The 20,037-nt window shown below is 38.2% G+C and overlaps 1 protein-coding gene across 4 annotated transcripts in view; it reads left to right on the top strand.

Moving 5' to 3' along the window:
- Positions 1 to 20,037, top strand: part of INPP4B (inositol polyphosphate-4-phosphatase type II B) — a 356,888-nt gene that overhangs the window by 319,725 nt on the left and 17,126 nt on the right. For 3 of the 4 annotated variants that reach the window (XM_080403493.1, XM_080403494.1, XM_080403491.1), the window contains one exon: positions 18,638 to 20,037. The exons of the other annotated variant lie outside the window; for it this stretch is intronic. In XM_080403493.1, coding sequence (XP_080259619.1) covers positions 18,638 to 18,812 — 175 coding nt within the window. In that variant the 3' untranslated portion in view covers positions 18,813 to 20,037. The remainder of the gene's footprint in view (positions 1 to 18,637) is intronic. 4 annotated transcript variants of the gene reach the window in all.

The following is a 20,037-nucleotide window of genomic DNA, read 5'->3' as shown; positions in this document are numbered from 1 at the left end:
GTGAGAATATAGCTTTCTTTGAGATTTCTTATCCCTCATCACAATTTAGCTGAACTTGGTCAATGTGCCCCCAAAGGCTGTGAGGATGCACAGATGAATCTTCCTTCCCCTTACACCAGGCACTCAAATTGTAACCTTTGCTTCTGTAGGAAGACAGACTAAAAAGGTGGCAGCTAATTATTTTCAGCAGTAGATCAATGAGCTGCACATTGCTTTGAAAAAATACATATTTTCTCCTCAGACACAGACTTATTCCAGTCACAGTCAGCATTGTCTGAACTTATTTAGATAACTAAAAAGAGAAAGGATTAAGGAGCAATGTGATCACTTAGTCGCCTTACTTTAGGATCATCTGATTAATAGTTTGTGTCTTAGGTAAACTGGCACTTCTGATGAAAATGTATCGTTCCTGTCAAAATAATGTTGTTTGTTATATGCATTTTGCAAAAATTACTCCTTGCTGCTCCAAATTTGTTGTGTTTTTTTTATTATTATTTATTTAAATCCATTTATAACTCATTCATAACTGTTGGCAGTGGAGAAGCTACAGAATACAAAATAATTAGCAACAGAAATGTTTGCTGAGCAACTTCTGGCAAATTGCCTTGTGGTGCTGCAATAAGCAGAAGATGGGAGCATCCACAGTAGGTTGTGGTGGAATGCTTTTTGTAATACATTTCAGATAGGAAATAAAAATCAACACCTTTAGTCTGGTTTGTTTGGGCATTTTGTTTGTTTTGGGGTTTTAGCTCACTTAGTTTAACCAAGACTGGCGTGATCTCTGTTCAGAGTTTATTTCAGCTAATAAAATGGCTGTTACATTGAATGCCTCAGGAAGGCTAATAAAAATGGCTAAATTGGCACTCTGTCAAAGGCGTTATCGGCTGGTTTTGAAATGATCAAAGTAGCATCAGGCAAAGGCAAGTAATTACTGTAATATCTCATTCTCAAAGGTCCACAAATTGATTCTGGAAGTCCAGAAGAGTCCTCTTTGATAATACTGGTTGTAACTGGTTAGAATATTTATTCATGAGTTTTTTAAAAGGTGTCTGACATGTTCAGTGTTTGCTGTTTCACCATTTGTTGTAATCAGTATGCACTTAGAAATACCTAGCAACATAAACTAGTAGCAGCATACCAGTAGGACAGAGCACATTCTAAGATCTCTTTTCTCTTATTTAAGATCTTTCTATAAAAAAGATGTAACAGGAGTTTGTTTCCTCAAGAAAATGAGAAGCTTTCTAATACCTTATTGCTTTTTATTTATATTGTATTCTTCACTTCCTGACCTGTGTAGCGACTGCTAATGTGGTAAGCTGCACATGTACTCTTTCATTTAATAATCACTACTTAAACATATTAGAATTAGGTCAAGAGCTGAGATTTGAGCAGATGTGCAAACACTTCTTAATGTCAAATGTTCTCGACTCAAAAAGCTTATAATTGAAAAGCAGAGGGTGATAAGGAAATGCACTTGTTTGTTTTTCACTTTTCAATGGGAGAAAGATTGTATAGAGAAGTTAAGTCACTTACTTGTGCCCACACAGTCCTCCTCTGGAAATTGAATTTGGATCTACTTTTTTCTTAAACAGAGACTCTTTTCATTGTCTGGCTTGTTTTAAATAACAATTGTGCTGCTGTATTTGAATGTGCAATAGCAATGCTCATAAATAAGGTTTATTGCCTTACTGACATTCACTATTCTGCATGTTAATAATTCTCTTTTCCCTTTTTGCTACTTGGGTTCATGCTGACATACCACAGGCAGCAGGGCTGGCTGCACAATTAAAGCCTCTTTCCCTCCTGGACACTGCTGAACTGGTGTGTGAAGTGCCAGAGTGTTGGTGGATAGTCCTCCCTCAACATCATACTGAATAAAGCTCTCTCCTGCTTTCTTCATCCGTTGCTGCCTGGGGCAGAAGGCTGCTCCCTGTGTCCTCTTTCACTGTAAAAATTTGCTGCTTACAATGGTATTATCAGCAGATTTGTAGACAATTGCTGGAGAAAGAATTTGATGTTTCTGTTAACACCGATTAACATCATTTGCCTTGTGAAGATGCTACTTTAATTCATTCTTAAAGTGAGCCAGTGCATGTCAGACCACTACTATGCTGTTTATTTTCCCTCTTGTGCAGTGGAACTGGCCCAAGAGGTGCTGCTAAGTAGAGAGGTATTCGGTTTACTTCTGTAGGATTGGTTTTGCCTGTTAATCTGCCTTCTGTAGGATACTGTCTTGTGTTCTCCCTGCAATTTACTTCCTTCTGCTCTTTCTGGAAGAGAAGATTATGTTGTTTCATGAAGCCCTTAAGGGCAGATATGGCCTTATGCTTCATGCTTACTTTGCTCTACAGAAGTATTAGGGTATTTTCTGTGACCAAGGTGGTTGTCAGTCGTGTAATTTGTATAATTTTAATCCAGTAGATTAAAAGCCTTTAAAGTATTTTTCTGACTAAAGAAGATTGAAATCGCCTTTTGATGGTGCCTTGTTGACAAGGCAACATTACACACAGCAAAGTTTTGCCTCCTAAGTATGTTGGTCTGTGTGGTATAGCACATTGGTAATTATAGTCCAGTAAAATGTAGAAATGTAGGAACAGATGCATTTCATTTTGTCGCATGTTGCTGTTTCATTATGGGCTTAATTAAATGAATGTTTAAAAATGGCTTACAAACCATACAAATATTTTTCCAAGAAACAGTTTTTAGAGTACTTCTTTATCACTGTGATTTCTGATGGTTTTGCATGCTTTGACTGGCATTTAAAATTTGAGACCTTCATGTTTTGTGTTGCCCTGTAGGTTTAGTATCTTCGGGTGAAGATACTTGTTTGTAGATGAAGAATTTACTGAGGTAGAAGTGGAGGGGAAATTTGGTCACTTCATATAATGTGATGGAGCTATTGTTCTTGCTGCTTTCAGGGAGGATAATGAAACTGGAGTGTACTAGCATTTTTCAAATCAGACACTTTTTCTGACTTTCAGGCAATGGGTATTCCCTGGTAAGAGGGTGCTGAGCAAATACATAGCACGGTAGTCTAGAAAGTTATTTGTAGTCTTAGCAGATTTTTTTAAAAAAAATATTTTGTGACAGAGGTATCTCAAATTCCATGTTTTCAGTCCCAAAGGCAATCATTCTTCCAGCTGTCATGAAGAATTTTTCTCCATGCAGCACAACAGGGATAACAAAACTCATTTCAGTCTCCATTTAAGTTTAATTCCAAGTAAAAACTTGAAATGAGCTGGTAATGGACTTGAACTGCATGTTTAAACAAGTGCTCAAGATACAGTACAGGTATTTTCCAGACATGGTTCTGTTCTGAGAGTGTTTGTCTCTTGAGCCGATTAAAATCTGAAATTTTCTGCTTTGCAGTTAATATAGTAAGAACATTTGGAATTCAGCTCTTAGGTTTGATTCAGACCTACCTAAATGCATACCCCCAAAAAGAAAAGATAATCATTGTGACTATCATGATGTGATAATTCTAGGAAATGATGAGTTACTAAGAGAAAGAGACTGATCCTTTGAAAAAGAGAATGTTAAAACCATTTGGAAAGCAAAACTCACAAACTTGTTTCACAATCTCAGCTGTGCAGCCTGGTAGTGTGGGTGCTGTGGTGATAACAGCCATCATCTCCCTCAAATTCTTTGAATTTGGACATGTATGTCTTTTCTAAAACACTAATTTGTGCCCCATACGATACTCATTGATGAACAGCGTTTACCTAAAATAAAACTGGAATAGCTCTAGCAAAGCCAAAAGAACTACACCAACAAACGTTGGCTAGAAATTTGCCATCAGAGGTCTCTGGTAAGCCCTGTCCCATCCCTTGCTCCAAGCAGCCACAGCAGCTGTATCGCAAGCACGGAAGGGAATGCAGATCTTTATGAAGCTTTGATCGGTCCTTTCTGGCCAGTCAGTTCTCCAGTAACAGTCGACACAATTAGTGAAACTGAAAAGTGTCCCCTCCCCACGCATTTTACTCTTCTAGGCACAGACAGGTAACAAACCTTCCCAAATGCGGCTTTCTGTAGCGTGGACTTCACTGGTCTCTATGACAATATATCATCAGGTGGAATAACGAGCCTACACTGGGCTAGCAGAAGTCAAAAGATCTTTTCCCAGACAGGACCAACACCTGCTATTATGGTGGGCTGCTTTATGCAAATACTGCCATTTTGTTATTACTGCATTGCAAAATACATTAAGCATCCAATTTCCTTGGTAAATGAAGCAATGTATTACCTCCATAGCTACTTTTGAAGCTATCTGCAACTTCAAACACAGATGTTAAAACTAATGGAAGTAAATGAACCCCCTCTGAATTGTAATCCTTGAATAGAGAAGTGGGTTTAGTAGTTGTTTTTTTTAATTATAATGTTTATTAAATGAAATACGTATTACAACGGAGAGGGAAAAGTCAAATGATATTGCACGGCAAAACCCAAAAACTTTAAACTTGCTAACCATACTCCAATGGGTATGAAATGCCAAAAGAGAAATAAAAAGACATTTAATCTTGTTGCAAAGCTTAATGTTCTGTACCACATTGTATCATAGCCCAAAACAGACAATTACTTGCTCATAAATCTTTTTTTTCTTTTATTCACATTACAGAGAAAAATCAAGATTGTCCTTTAAAAATAGCCTGTAGTCAAGTGAGCTTGAAACTTTATGTTGTTAGCCATCACGTTGGACCATATTTATGGTGCTGGAAAGAAAATCTGAGGCTTGTGTCGTTCATTTTCTAAGTGATGCAGTGGTACCACAAGAATTGGCTAGAGATCATAAAGCTCTGTAAAGATGGGAGGGGGGGTGGGGGGGCGGGGGGGAAACATCGGGCAATTAACCATTGGATAATTTTTTCCCAAAACCTATTGAATTCAGTGCAATGCTCATAATCAAGCTGTTCCCGTCATAAAACTTTAGATACATACTGTATCAATGTCTAGGTTAACAATTCACGCTCCCAGTGCACACCTTGAAGGATGGTTAACTACCTGATTTAGGGGCTCTGAATCATCCTGTGGATGTTCTGTAGACATATGGGAAGCCTGGGCTGTTAAATTTGGCACCTAAAGAATTGCCACTCCGAGTTAGGGAGTATATGACTTGTTGCCTTTCGAAAGACTTGGATCAGATCTTGGAAGCGTATTTTGTAGTTACCCTAGCAAACAGCTGAAGGTAAAATAAAGGTAGGAGGGGAAAACTGAGCATGAGGGAGATTTTGCTGGCATGAGCACACTACCTGTTGTGTTTTAAACATGAACTTGTCAGTAGACACCAATTTATTTATTCACATGGGGTCAGGGAAGTCAAAAAAGAAACAGAACTTAAAAGTGCACTGTTAAATTGCTGTTTGGGCAGCTTCCTTTGTTGATCTGCTTAGTTTGTATGAAAAAATAACTAGCGCGTGCTTTGGTATTTTGGGGTTAAAAGTCTGCTGTTGTTAGTTTCCTTGTTTATATAAAGAGTACCAGCCATTAAGAAAAGTACTTAAAGTGCCATTATCCTAAGCTGCTGTTTACATATATTTTTATATATAAAGTTTTTAATTTGATAGCTCTTCTGGACATAAAGTTTTGTTAGCTTGCATAAATTTAGGAACGCTATGAATTCTGCAAATATTTAGCTATTTTAAGTAGATTGATATGTAGAAGTTGGGGTGTTTTTCGAAACGTTCTTGAGTGTTTCAGTAAATGCTGTTTTAATTGTTCTGCCAGTGTGATTTGAGGCATTTATTTTTGAAAAAACTTATTTATAGCTAGTATTCTTTAGTAAAAATATGCAGCTAATAATTTGAATGAACGGGAGGGAGAAGCAGCTTTCTAAATAAAGTATCTGCTCTTTAGGGAAGCAGATGTTTGGTAGAAAACTCTTACCTTGCCCTCAGGTTGTCTATTACTTCTTCAGTTGTTAATTATTCTGAACTAAAGAGAATATTATTGGGCCAATGTAAAACTAATTTCTCCACTGAAATTTTCATTAGCTGTAATTCCCACATAGGATGGATGGATTATTGCGGTTTACATTTTCTATGGTGTTCTGCATGTATTTTATTACTAGATACCATACCTGTGAGAAGGTCATTTATTATTTCATGCACCAAAATAGCCTGTCTGCATTGATGTACATACTCATCTGGCAAGTGCAAGTGCTGGCTTGCACTCACATGCCTTTAGCTTTGTTTGAATCGCGTATCAACATCATTGAGGATTAATGCAAAGAGCAATACTGAAAAAAATATTTTGGAGCATTTCTGCTACTTGTTTGCTTTAACCATGTTGTAAGAGAGTAGGAAGGATATTATTAACCTAGTGGTACATAAACGGTTCACAAGCCAACTCTGCCCCCTGTGTATGTTAGTGAGATAAGAGACATCTGCAGCTTGGCAGTAATAACTTTTAAACATTACTTTTGCTGTTTGATTGCAGATTCTGTGTTTTATTGATTTTATTTAAGCTGTCAGCAGCAGTCCATTAATAGCATATTACAGAATTTATTTTCAACTAACACATAATTAAATACTAATAAAAGGAGACAAGCATGATTCCAGCATCCTTTCCGTGTGTAGGCTGGGCTCCAGTGAGATGTTGTGAGGCTGGTTTAGTTTCTAGTAAAGGTTAATTGAGAGTAAAACTATGATAATGGTTGAGATCTTTGAAAAAAAGAACATCGCATACCTGTCCATATATATTTGTGTCCATGGCAGAGGGTAATTTAAGCAGTTTAAAAGCACAACATCCTTGTCTCTTAACTGGAGACACATGGATTTGATGGATGAACAACGCAGTGGATAAGGAATTGGCTGGATGGTCACACTTATAGAGTTGTGGTCAACAGCTCAATGTCCAAGGGGACAACAGTGACAAGTGGCGTTTCTCTGGGGCTCGGTACTGGGACCAGCACTATTTAACACCTTTGTTTGTAATGTGGACAGTGGGAGTGAGAGCACCCACAGCAAGTTTGCTGATGACACCGAGCTGAGTGGTGCAGTCAACACTCCGGAGGGAAGGGATGCTGTCCAGAGGGACCTTGACAGGCTTGAGAGCTGGGCCCATGCGAACCTCATAAAGTTCAAGAAGGCCAAGTGCAAGGTCCTGCATGTGGGTCAGGGAAATTCCAAGCATAAAGACAGGCTGAGTGGAGAATGGATTAAGAGCCACCCTGAGGACTTGGGGGTATTGGTGGATGAGAAGTTCAACATGACCCAGCAGTATGCGTTTGCAGCCTAGAAAGCCACTGTACCCAGGGCTGCATCAAAAGAAGCGTGGCCAGCTGGTCAAGAGAGGTGATTCTCCCCTCTGCTCCACTTTCATGAGACACCACCTGGAGTCCCATGTTCAGCTTTGCAGCCCCCAACATACAAGGACATGGACATATTGGAGTGAGTCCAGAGGAGGGCCACAAAGATGATCGGAGGGCTGGAACACCTCTCCTGTGAGGACAGGCTGGGAGAGTTGGGGTTGTTCAGCCTGGAGAAGAGAAGGTTCCAGGGAGACCTCATAGCAGCCTGCCAGTACCTGAAGGGGCCTACAGGAAAGCTGGAGAGGGGCTTTTTACAAAGGCATGTAGGGATAGGACAAGGGGGAATGGCTTGAAACTGGAAGAGGGTAGATTTAGATTACATATTAGGAAGAAATTCTGCATTATGAAGGTGGTGAGACACTAGCACGGGTTGCCCAGAGCAGCTGTGGGTGCCCCATCCCTGTCAGTGCTCAAGGCCAGGCTGGACGGGGCTGGGAGCAACCTGGGATACTGGAAGGTGTCCCTGCCCGTGGCAAAGGGGTGGAACTAGGTGAGCTTTAAGGTTGCTTCCAGCCCAAACCACTCTGTGATTGTAGGAGTCTTGGTCTCTGCTCTGTTCTTACCAGTGCAGTAGATATATGCTAAAAAGGGAAATTGTTTAGTTACTAGAAGCCTGTAAGTGCTGTCCAACAGCCACAGCAATGCAGTATTAACCGAAAGCGAAGGAGAGCAGCAGCCCACTCAGACTAGAGTAGGTGGCTGCACTTTTTCATAGTTCATTGGCCATGAGAAAGTGCTAAGGGACAACTATGAATGCTGACACATCTCACTGGGCCTGGAAAGGCAATGTCATTCCCCGTGAGGTTAATGTGGGATGTGTTACAAGATAATTGAAGGGCATTAGCATTTGTTAGAAATAAAATGGGAAGCAGAATTCCTTAAGGCCTGCCATTGTAATAGGCATTTGGAGAGGATAAATTAACAGCTTATCTGCTTTTTGGCTGCACTGTATATTTTTTCTGTTTGACCACCTGGCCTCTGGCTCACAGTTACTGAAGCCAAACACTTCAAGCATGTAAGTGTTACTGTTTTTCTTAGTGATTAAAGAAAAACATGACCAGAAACATGAGCAATACCAAGATTAATGTCTCTCGGACTTGACTGGGTTGAGAACTGCATTCTTATAAAAAGAGTGTAAAACAGGAGGTGCTGAAATTGCACAATCTCATGCAGTGTTGTTTTCTAGGGACACAAGTTATTTCAAAAGATAGGGTTTTTCTGGAAAATTGGTGCAATGTTTATCTAAAGTGGGAGCACCATGAGATGATGTCTTACTGAAATGTTTCTTAAACTGTTTTCCTTCCAGCATGCAAAATAACCAGTGTACATAATAGAGTAGAAGAAAGCACTGTAGACAGAGATAATTCTTCATCATCCAGTGCAGGAAGATTTATACTCTCCTGCCACCTTCCATGTGGCATCTTAGGGAAGAAAGGAAGGAAACAGTCAAAACATTGCTACTGGCTTGCTGCTTCAGAAAAAAATAATAATAATTATAGGTGGATGTTTCCAGTTTTGGATGTTTCCAATTTTATGTTACATGGTTTAGAATTTTTATAGTAAAACACCTTCTTTTCCCCAATTATAAGCATTTTAAAAATACTATACATTCTGCCTACTTGTAAGTGATGGCAATTTCCACCATTAGCGGAAAGCCCCAGTGCTATAGTGCTTGGAATTCCCATATGCAACTTGCTGCAGGTATGCTTGGGGACATTAATTCCTAAAGTATTTCTATCCCAGAGACGCCAAAGTCACAGGAATTGGCAAATTTCTATAGCTTTTTGCAAGCTGCAGTTCCCAAGGCATTGCAATGATATCTCTGGTGAAAATGTTTCCTCACTACTGAGTGTGCATTTGAGAGAATAGTCTGCAATATAGAAAAAAACCCTGATATTTTTATTTTTATTTTTTTAATAGTATGTATCTGATAGTTCAGTCCAGGTCAAGAAGTAAATGGGCAATATATATTTTTTTTTTTTTCATCTGTCAGTGACTTACCTCATCATTAAGTGATACTGCCAGTGTAGTGAACTCTTCTTTTTCTGTTCAGGGAGTCCTGAACATGGTTCATAGAGCATATCCTGAGAGCTGTATCTTTGATCTTTGGCAAACTCTGAATTACCGTGACTGTGCTAAACCAAACCATGTCCTTTTTTCTTTATAACAGTAAGGGAAATACAGCATTACTATAGAGAAGAAGATATTTGACCCTGTGTTTTAATTTGTTTATTTTCCCCATGCTGCTAGCAAAGGCTTAGAGATGCAGGAGGTAAATACACTGCTTATCAAATCTTTAGTCTGCAGTGATCTCAAATCAAATCAAAAAGAAGGTCATATCGTTCAGGAAATTGTAGGAGCAAAACCGTATGGGGTTTCATCTCTCCACTCTCCCCATCAGTGCAGTGCTATTTTTGCTTAAAAAGTGATGGCCTGTGCTAATATTCACTTTCTGAGATATGACGAAGGGAGCTGGAAGAGTGTGTCTGAAACTTACTGAGAAACCTGCAGTGGCATTCAACATAAACATTTCCTTACAAATGTGTAGTGACAACAAAGAGAAAAAGCTTGTAAAATACGCAAATATGTTGTTTAAAAGATTCCAGCTTTGGTCCTCATCCTTGGTATTTGGGCAAGAAAAGTACTTCCTTCTGAGTTCATGCTCCAAAAAACTTTGGCTATCTTGTAAACAGATGCTAAAACAAGTAAAAGGAAAACAGTCATATCCACTCTCTTGATTTCTCATAGAAAGGGATTGTTCTTCAAATTCTCTACATACTACCTATTACTAGAGAGGACAACAAAATCTTTTAAGGCACTTCATGAGAATTTCAACCCAGCCTTGTCATTTGCTCTGAAGGAAGTGGATGGAAAACACAGTGTATCTGGGATTCCAATAGGATGTTGCTTGCATTTTCTAAAACTACCTTACTTCTGACTAAAATCAACCTGCTAAAGAAAAGGGAAGGTGGTTTACTGGTAGGACTCTCATGGTGCAATCTCCAGATTGCTACAGCATGCATACCAGCCTATAAGTTTTTGGGTAGGTCATTTTGGTTAGCCACCTACCTAGCCTGAGTAGGGGAGCTTGCTTTGCTGCATTTAGTGCTCCTGGCAGCAGCACTTGTGCACCAGCTAAAATCAGGTTTACGTGCATTTTTCGTGTTTGGGCAATCTACATGTGCGCTAACTCCCCTTGCATAAATACACCCATGTACTGTGTGTGATACTAGTGCTTAAAGAATGGCTGGGATGAGAACAGATCAGATCTCAAACTGTTGATGTGTTTTAAAAAAAACCTGTCAGTGTGTTTATTGAAAGTAATTAATGAACTGGCATTATAGACTTGAAATGGGAAAATAGTTTCCTGTGATTTATGCTATGACTCACGCATTGGTTAATCCCATGAAGAGATTATGTGAATTGGTGTCATTAATCAGAAGCGGTCACATTTCTCCTTTTGTGTATCTCAAACTGAAGTTGCAGATATAAAACAGTAAGTTACAATATTGAAATTTATACTCATTGCTGTTCAATACCCTCTTCACTTAAAATGACCCGAATTACAAATGCAAGCCAACAGTTCTCTCTGACCTTAATTTTGTCACCTTACTCATAGATTTGAACATCTGGAAATTAATGTCAGATTTTAAGCATCATTCTTCATGCATGACTGTTTAGCTGTACAGCAAGCCTCTTCTGCCTCTTAAATCAGCTTTGCCACTTGCCCTTAACCATGGGGGGAAAAAAAGCTAAAAAAAAATCTTTGTCGAAAGAAAAGGAATGATTCATGAAGATTTTTCATGGTCAACAGAAAGTATTTAAAACCTGATTAGACATATGAAAGAGGGAATTTATCATGGGTTTATGTTTCACTGTGCTATGTGAGCTAAATGTATAATCACGTCCTTAGTAAAACTTCCTTACTATGACAGAAACAGACTGGAAGTAAGTGTGACTCACTAGCCAATTATATTAGTGCCATACCCTTATGGAAGGGAAATACTTTGTGTATTCAGAACTTACTTGAAGAATGTAGTCATCATCACTTCACACATACTCAGCTCACTAAGAAGCCTGAGATTTGGTTGTGATTTTTTGTTTGGTTGTTTTCTTGCACAAAGAGATAGATCACATTTGCTTTAGTATTTGTTGCACATTGGATTGAATTTCAAACCTTGCAAGAGAAGTTTGTCAGGAAAAGTTTTGCAATTTTGTCCCGAGAATTTCCAATATATATGTAATCCTAATACTTTACAGAAAAGTGTCTGTGAAGATTATTAGAACCATATTTTTTTGATAAAAAGAGAAAACTTTGTAGAATCGATGTGTAATACTGCACAGCAGTATTGGTAACTAGCAGAATGAAAGAGCAAATCCTTTGCTTGGAGTATAATAGAGGTGAAAATCGTGTTTCAAAAACCACTCAGCTGTCTTGACAGGTAAAGAAGAATCTCTCCTACAAACCCATCTCTTTCCAGTTCTGAAGCTAATCTCACACAGTTACCAGAATGGCTTTGCAGGACTTGAAGCCTCTGCCTGTATTTGTAAATTAAAACCACTGGGGAATGTTTCTAGGACATGATCTCAGTGATTTTATATAGCGAAATTATTAAATGTTTCCTGGTATTATTTTGGCAGATTTTAGCACTCTCCTGGGTGGCTCCAAGGCAGCTGGGGAGCTGGCATGACCAAGGGACTGTTCCTATGTGGCAGCCTCTGGTTGGCAATCTCTTTTGGCAGATAAGGGGACACAGGCACAGAACGTCAACTTGGTTTTGCTGTTCAGCTGCAGCAGTGGGGAACTGCTGAGTGTGGATTTAAACTGCTAGTGTAGGTGTCTTGAAAGCAGCAGTGAGGAAAATGGTTTGTGATTCTAACTGGAGTCTTTTGTTTATTTTTGTTATGTTTCACTGTATCAATTTTGTCAATGTTACTATTTTACCACATAGTTACTCTTTAATGTTGCGATAGAAAAACATTTTTGCAGGTGTTCTTTATCAGTCACAAATAAAAATATTCACTCTTCTGCAATCAGCAGAGATTTCTGAAGTTCTGGGATTAACACTGATGGAGATGTATATTATCAAATAGCATATGTTTTGTGCATATTAGATATAAAGCTTGAGGCTGCCCTTTCGTCTATCCTTCAGAGTTATTCTTCTGCTATGTTAAAAGTAAACATGGACAAACAGTAGGGGGTTTGCTCTGTGGTGAGCCAAAAATGCTGAGACAGAATGAACCAAATTGGAAGTTTTTGTTTTTCACATCTGTCTGAAATGCTATCTAGACAAACTAAAACTGTTTAACCTAGCATTTAATATTTCAGCATTTTCTCTCTGGCTTTCTCTAGTGTAGGAAAATATTGAAACAAAAATTGCTTTCATAAACAAGAAGTCAAAATATTTCTCTTAAACTTTCCTCCTTCTTGGGCTGAAACTGTCAGGTGTGGTCTGATGTTATGAATAGGTCCTTGTTAACCTGTGCTGTATTTTCAGGAAATGTATTGTTTGCCAAACAATAGTCAAGCTCTAGCTAAATTCACAAGTTTTGGCAAATAACAGAATACCTAACTTGGGAACAATTCTTGTTATTATGAAATTGTAATCGTGTGAACAAACAAATGATGCTGTGATGTTTTATCATTGCATGCTAGTAAACAATAGATGAGCACATGCTTTTATGCCCTTTTTTTTTTTTTTTTTTTTTTTAAGTATGGATATGTTCCTAAATTTTGTCTCAGAGATAACTAAATGTCCTTATCTTAATCTAGAGAGGACACACGATCAGATAACAAATTGTGAATACCCGGTTCAATCTGTAAGACTCCGCATCTTTCAGAAAAGATGCCGCAGAGCAGGATTGCAGGGAGATGTTTCCATAGCCCAAAGCAGGAGTGAGTTGTACTGGTTTATTGCCTGCAGGTGCAGGGTGTGCCTCTCTTGCACTTGCCCCTGGAAATTCAAGAATAGCTAAGCTGATGAAATTGGTAGGAACTTTGGACATTTAAAGTTAGTTTGACTGCAATGAGAACACATACTTAACAGAGGGAAAGAGAGCAACCGTTTAAATTGAATTTTGTCTTCACCATTTCTTCCAAAGAATCTGTGTCTAACAATGTGATAGCATAAGATAACAGGATTTTCCTGGATGTTGTTGTGGGAGTGTAAGACCAAGTGTCTGCTTGCCTCCTATTAAGTTCTTCTGCAAGATAGTGTGTTGAATAATCTGTTGCTCTTTACTGAACCATTGTGCTGTTTAAATCTGTACCGTGACCATCGCTGAGCCTCCAGTACCCTGCTGTTTCTGACCAGCTCCTCAAAATGGAATCTTTTTCTCTGGACAGACTGAGAACCAACCCATATACAGTGCTATAGTTTTGAGCACAAAAAACTGAATTACTGCGTATTAACTGTTTTTCAAGATCTAGGTGGCTAAATCGTGAATCTACTGCTTGGTCAAACTCAGTAGACAAGCTTCATGTTATATGATGTGCTCTCTTTTTTATTTCCTAAACAATGACATTAGAAAAGTAATGTGTTTTAACTAAACAAGGGAGAGAAGAAAGGAATAGGGACATAGAGGGTGCTGGCAAAAGCAAAAAGAATAAGGAAAAAAAAGTTGCAGTACAAAAGGAAAAACAAAAAGAGAGGCATTAGTATGACAATCTGATGAACAGATTGTTTGTATTGTTGATGTGTGTTTAAACATCAGTTGTCTCCAAATCACTGACTGAATTCATCAGTATTCTTAGATCTGAGACTGCTTGACAATTTCAGTAATGCCAGTTATTTGTTTTGGACCAGATTAGAGATTATAGGAACACATAAGCAGCAAAAATTGATTTCTAGCATCTTTGACTTTATTTAATGCCATCTAGATTTGAGGAACAAATTGTTTGTTAGTGACAACAATATGCATCAGAAAAAGAATTATTGTAAAGATCATTGATACAGAAGAATTTCTCCGATGGTTCCCTTCCTATGTTTTCCATTTTGAAACAATGCAGAAACATTCGTATATATTTTTTTACAAATTGTTGGAGGTTTCATTGTATCAACTTGATCTTTCAACATAAAAGGTTGATACACAATATTCCTTTATATATTTTATCTGAGTTCTGCTCTGATTCAGCAATCCTCCAGGACTAGGCTGAGATCTATTTATGTCCTTCTGAGTCATGTTTTATTCTTCTAGATCTTATAGTACAGCATCTTCATAACGGCCAGGAGATGTTCACAAGAATCTCATCTTTCCCCTTTGAAAAAGTCAAGGCTACCATCTAGAACGGTAGTGCTGCATGTTGAAACAGTTGATTTTTCTTTTGAAGCATTTTGGTGAATCACAGTAATGTGTTAACATAGAAATAAAGCTGCTTTCTCTCCAAGACAGTATTCTGCTTAAAATCTTTGAGAGGGCTGAAAACACTCTTTAGAGAAGCTGCTTCTTAGAAGTTCTGGATTGTGATAGTCTTGAATAAAAAAACAGGTAAGTAAGCAAAATTGTGTAAGATAGAGAACTGTTAGCAATCCCTTCTATTTGCAGAAAAATCTGTGCTGCTATTGTTGGATGGGATTAAAAAGAAGCATCTCACTTTTGCCATTTTTCTGTGTCAGCACTGGAGTTTGACAAGAAAAACCCAGCAGGCCCAGAAACTGCTTGCTTGAGTCTGTCTGCAAAAAAAAAGGAAAATTCCCCCAAAGTACGCGTGCTGTAAGACGTGAATTCAGACTGAAGTCACTGCTAGCACACGGGATCCTTGCATTGATAGAAAGCTGCCTATCTATTCTACGTGAAGCACTGCTTTAGGACAACATAGCATTTGTAGTATCATTAATAGCTGGAGCTGGAAAAGTTCTAACAAGAGAAGCATATATCCAAAGTGTTAAAATACATCTCCAAAAACCTTGCGCGGGGATGTCAGCGTGACTGATAATCAAAAGCCAGACTGTGCCCTCGGATGTGTGCTTGACTTTATAAGGGCTCTTGAGAGGCTTCTTCCTTACACCATTTCATTGTCTCTGCTCCACTGCTTAGAGGTTCGAACGATCTGTCATCTGAATTTAAAAACAACAGAAAATACCTGCTGTTTTGCCTTTGTCTCATTTGATAGGCATGCAGCATTATCCCAATAGGAGTTTAAGATGATAAAACAGCAAGTGGGGTAGAAGACAGACCGAAATGGTTATATCATCATTAAACTTACAGCACCCTTGGCTCTTAAGATGTATTCTGCTGTGTTGTAAGCCTCAAATGAACAACTTGAAAGTAAATGAATAAAAAAATTACTATAGGTTAGAGGGGTGTTCGTGACCCCAGATGTTATGGATTTAGAAGCTTTCACTATTCCCCTTAAAACTGCGTGTGTGAACTAAAAACTTGCTGGATATTTTGGGATTCATCTTCCTTCCCTTTGGTGTGAGTTCAGAGCTGTTAGTTTGTGATGGAGAGAACATCCAAAACGATGGCTGTACCTTCACGCTATAATAGGGTCAGCCGTCATTCTGTTCTGGTTGTGATGAGTGTCAGTCAGAAACCAAATAAATCCAGCTGACATGGCACCAGCTGCATTCATGCTGTTTGCAGTAATACTTGTACAGGTTTTGATGAGCCAGGGGAAGCAGTGTTGTCATGCCGCTGACAGCAGGGTGTAGGGCCTCGCTTTGTTTAACTAGATACATTAGTCACTGCGGAGAACACTTTAAGATGTGTTAGAAGACATTGTCACTGCAGTGCATTGAAAAGCATTAGCAGAGCTTAGCAAGGCATCTGACCGTGATCAAATATTCCTCTTAAATTAAAAGCATGTTTAGGTATTCTGCTCAGCCTGTTCTTAGGTAGCTAATAATGGACTTAGATTCTCTTGCTCTATTTTGAGGATGTCTTATTGAATCATGCACAGAGTGATGTGACTAATTTGTGGAACAGAAGTCCCTGTGCATCAGCTGTTCACTGTGGTTTTCCTGGCAGGAAGATAGGACTTCTTATGTTGAAAGACACTGATCATTCTTTTCAGCATATCAAAGAATAAGTGTACTGTAGGCTTTTCTATTGGAAAAAAAAAAAAAAAAAAACCAAAAAAAAAAACCAAATGGCTTTTATCTCTTATTTCCATCATTGCATCTGCATAAATCTCACCGATGCTAATGGGACTTGTAGCAACAGATAAAAGACAGTCAGTCTGTCAATGAGACGTGGAGCAAAATAGAACAAGGCACACCACAGAAATAGGAGGGTTCATCCCTGTTGGGGCAACCTGCAAGTAACTCAGCCTGCTTAGAATAAACCATTGGCGTGCAAAGCTAAGGCTCTCCAGAATGAAGTACTGAACAGTGGCTAATGCGGTGGCCGTGCGTGGGGCTCTGAGGGATGAGCTAGAGCTCTCAGTTGTGGGCATAATGGGGGTAAGCTGAAACCAGCAGGCTTACCTGGAAGAGTAGAAGAGGGCTGAGGGGATGGTACAAAAATGTGAAAGAGGCAGACTTGTGGGGTCCTGTAGAGATTAAGAAAAGGAAAAACAGCAAGCAGCGTGTTTTAAAAGTTGAAATAAACAATAAAGGAGAAAATTATCAGAGTAATAGAGTTAGTCCTCGCAACTGATCACAAAGGGTAACGTTATCACTGTGAGCAGAAGAGGAAGGAAGGTCTGGGGGTGGACCCTTGGGCAAAGGCATTAACTGGAGTGGTCTTGATACGGAATACAGAATTATTTCTTTCAGCGTAAGCCACAGTGTTGACAAAGTCAGCATACCAGACAGATTCATTCCTTGACAGTTTCTGAGATGATTTTGTCTAAAATGCTGTTTGAGGTCTGTCCAAGTTCTATCCATGGACACTTGAAAACTGTAAACCAAAAGCAGCAGACGCACTGACACCAATAATTGCTTTGACCTAGATTCAAGTGTTAGGGATTTTATTTTTTATCTTTATTTTGCTATTAAAAATAGTATGGCTTGTCCTTTATTATTAGTGTGACATACAGATTGAATATTCAAAGCAAAGAAAGACATTAAAAACAACCTATGGAAGGCTTTTTTAAAAGGAAAATCGTGCAAGGAATGTTTTTTTTTGCAGCCCTGTTCCTAGGATCCCACCTTTAAATGCAGTTCTTGCACCTCTCTTGCTATCCAAGCTCAAGAAGCTCAACGTTGCCTTTTAACGCGCGAGTCAGAAAGGCAGGCTTTCTGTAGATGAAGTGACTGCTGCTGTCTTTGATGTACTCTTCTCATTTTACCTGGGGATGTGTGATACTGCCTTTACTGTCCTACAGCCTCTTTATGGCCTGCCAGCTTTTTCGTTCTTGAAAAACAGCATACTTGGGACACGTGCTTCTGAAAAAGCGCTATGCTGTAATCTGATATATTTGTATATTCTTAAATCCACAGAGAAAAACAGTGAGTTATCTTTTCATCCCAGAATATTCATAGTAAATAGAAAAATTAAAATTTTAGTCCTTACTGCCTAAAGGAAGTCCATAAACAGGTCTCCTGAGTGTATGCAAATAAAATTAAGTTCAAAGGGATTTAAGACATATAGTTGAAATATGCATAATTCTAATTGTAGAGAAGCTACCAAGACTACAATAGGAAAGATTGGCAGTGATTTTTAAATATCCCTGCTGCTCTGGTAGAAAAGTGACCACGCAACTTACAGTGGTTCAGTAGCACTTTGCTGTTAGCAGATTAGTGCCTAGCTGAGTTGACTGAACAAGATACAGGTAATTTTCTTACAGGAGTGTAGGTGTGAGCCTTTAAAGAAAACGAACCGATGTTGACTTCGAAACTGAGTCACTAGCACTGATGAATTTTTGAAGGAGTCAATTTACCGTTATTTAAAACTATTTTAGAATAGTTGTTAATTCTTTCAAAAAAGAGTATGTGCCCTTTCTATTTCTGCCTATATATTTCCTAATAGATAGTGAAGCAGGACTGAAAAGCCTGTGAACACCATGGAGACACTATTTTGTCAGTGTTGCATTGTGACATATTTGTGATCTTTTTTCTTTGCTTCCTTAATTTATTTTTTTTTAACTTATTTCATTTCTGTTTGGTGTGTGTGTTCATTTTAGTGATAGTATAGTTCATCTCATAAGTTATTTAACATTAACTTATGAACACTGCTCTGAGACACCTAGAAAGCTTAACAGCAGCCACCTAGTCATCGTGCTTCTCATGTCAGCTGTAAAACACAATAAAGATATTGGAAGTACTTAGCATATATCTATTTCATCAAAATTACTATATAGTTTCACTTTGTCAAAATACCTACGTGTTGGCTTTCTTTGCTGTTTAAATGCTCTTCTATTTGTTCCTAACTTCCCCTGTTTAACAGCAGACAAACCCAGGGAGCACTGAATGAATCGGATGATCCCGAAACAGGCTGTCTAACTGATAACAAGCCAACTTCTCGACACTTCTATCCTGTCGCCTTGCTGCTTGTCAGCTCACACTTGCTGGTTGTGTGGCTTATTTTAAGTCTTGCTTTGCTATTAGCCAAATATCAATAAACTTCACTTGTGTTCCTTTCTTTTCTACAAACAGCAACAAATTAACTTTAGAAAAAGGAATTATGCTGTAATATTTCTACAATCTCAGACCCCAAGGATTCATCCTTAAGATACAAATGTCTGAAATGTACTATGTTTGGGTCATTTTTTTCTGAACTCTAAGAAGTATACTATGCATTGAGTGAATTGATTTGCTCTTTCTGTTCATGGTAAAGTTTTTCCACTGTAATTAGCTCAAAGAAAGCCCACTTACAATGCTGTCACTGTATACAAGAAGATGTGGAATCCTGAATGCTTGAACCCCTCTTTCCAGAGTAATTAGTCTGACAAAAAAAAAAAAAAAAATTGCACAGAGCAAACTAACCCCTAGATAAATATTACGGGGTTGTGGTTTGTGAGACTTAACTTCCATTGTGTTATTTTCATTGTTACTAGCTGATGGGATCTTTTTTTGTTTAACTAATGATTATTTCTTTGCTACAACTAACCCTCTTTGGTCAAGTAACTAAATGGAATAGAGTAAGTTCTGTTTTGTAATGAAATTAACCTGTTTGTAATTGTTGCTTTAGTTTCTTTTGCTTTCAAGACACTTTTATATTCTTTTTAACAAAGTCCTGTTTATGTCTTGATGCACCACTTTGGCACTTGTGACTTTTGTACTGTATGTGAACAAACATCCTTCCTTTATAAAGCAGAGAGTTGGATTGGGCTGTTTGAAAAGCCATTCTCTCTTTTTTTTCATTGCAAAGCTGAACATATGGGAAATGAAGCAGAGATGAAACTTTCATTCGCAGATCTCTAGGGCCAGACTTAATAAAATGCCTTATCCCTAGAATACGCATTTTTAGGGCAAAGTGTACTCTCACGTATATAGCAAACAATTTGGAAAAAAAGTATGAGAAGGTTTAAAAGGCAAATATATTTCTGGAATTAGAACAAAATGTATCATTAAAGTATTTAATTTTTTAAAACTAAACTTTAAACCTCAAGGACAAATATATTAGGGGGGAAAAAATCTTATCACCTATTTCTGAGGGCAATAACTGTACTGGGCCTGGCCTTGGATTTAATTTTGTAAGATGTATCATCACTTGTGGAGAACAAAAATGTAGAGTTGAATCTTTGTTATTTTTACTTCAACTGTTGCTGAAACTCTGCAATGAACAAATAAAGCATATTTATTTATTCTGTGTTTCATGAAGTTGTACTTTTTCCCCCTTTCACT

The sequence above is a fragment of the Falco punctatus genome (assembly GCF_963210335.1).
Source record: "Falco punctatus genome assembly, chromosome: 1".
Lineage (NCBI taxonomy): Eukaryota > Metazoa > Chordata > Aves > Falconiformes > Falconidae > Falco > Falco punctatus.
This window is presented reverse-complemented; position numbering and strand designations above follow the sequence as displayed.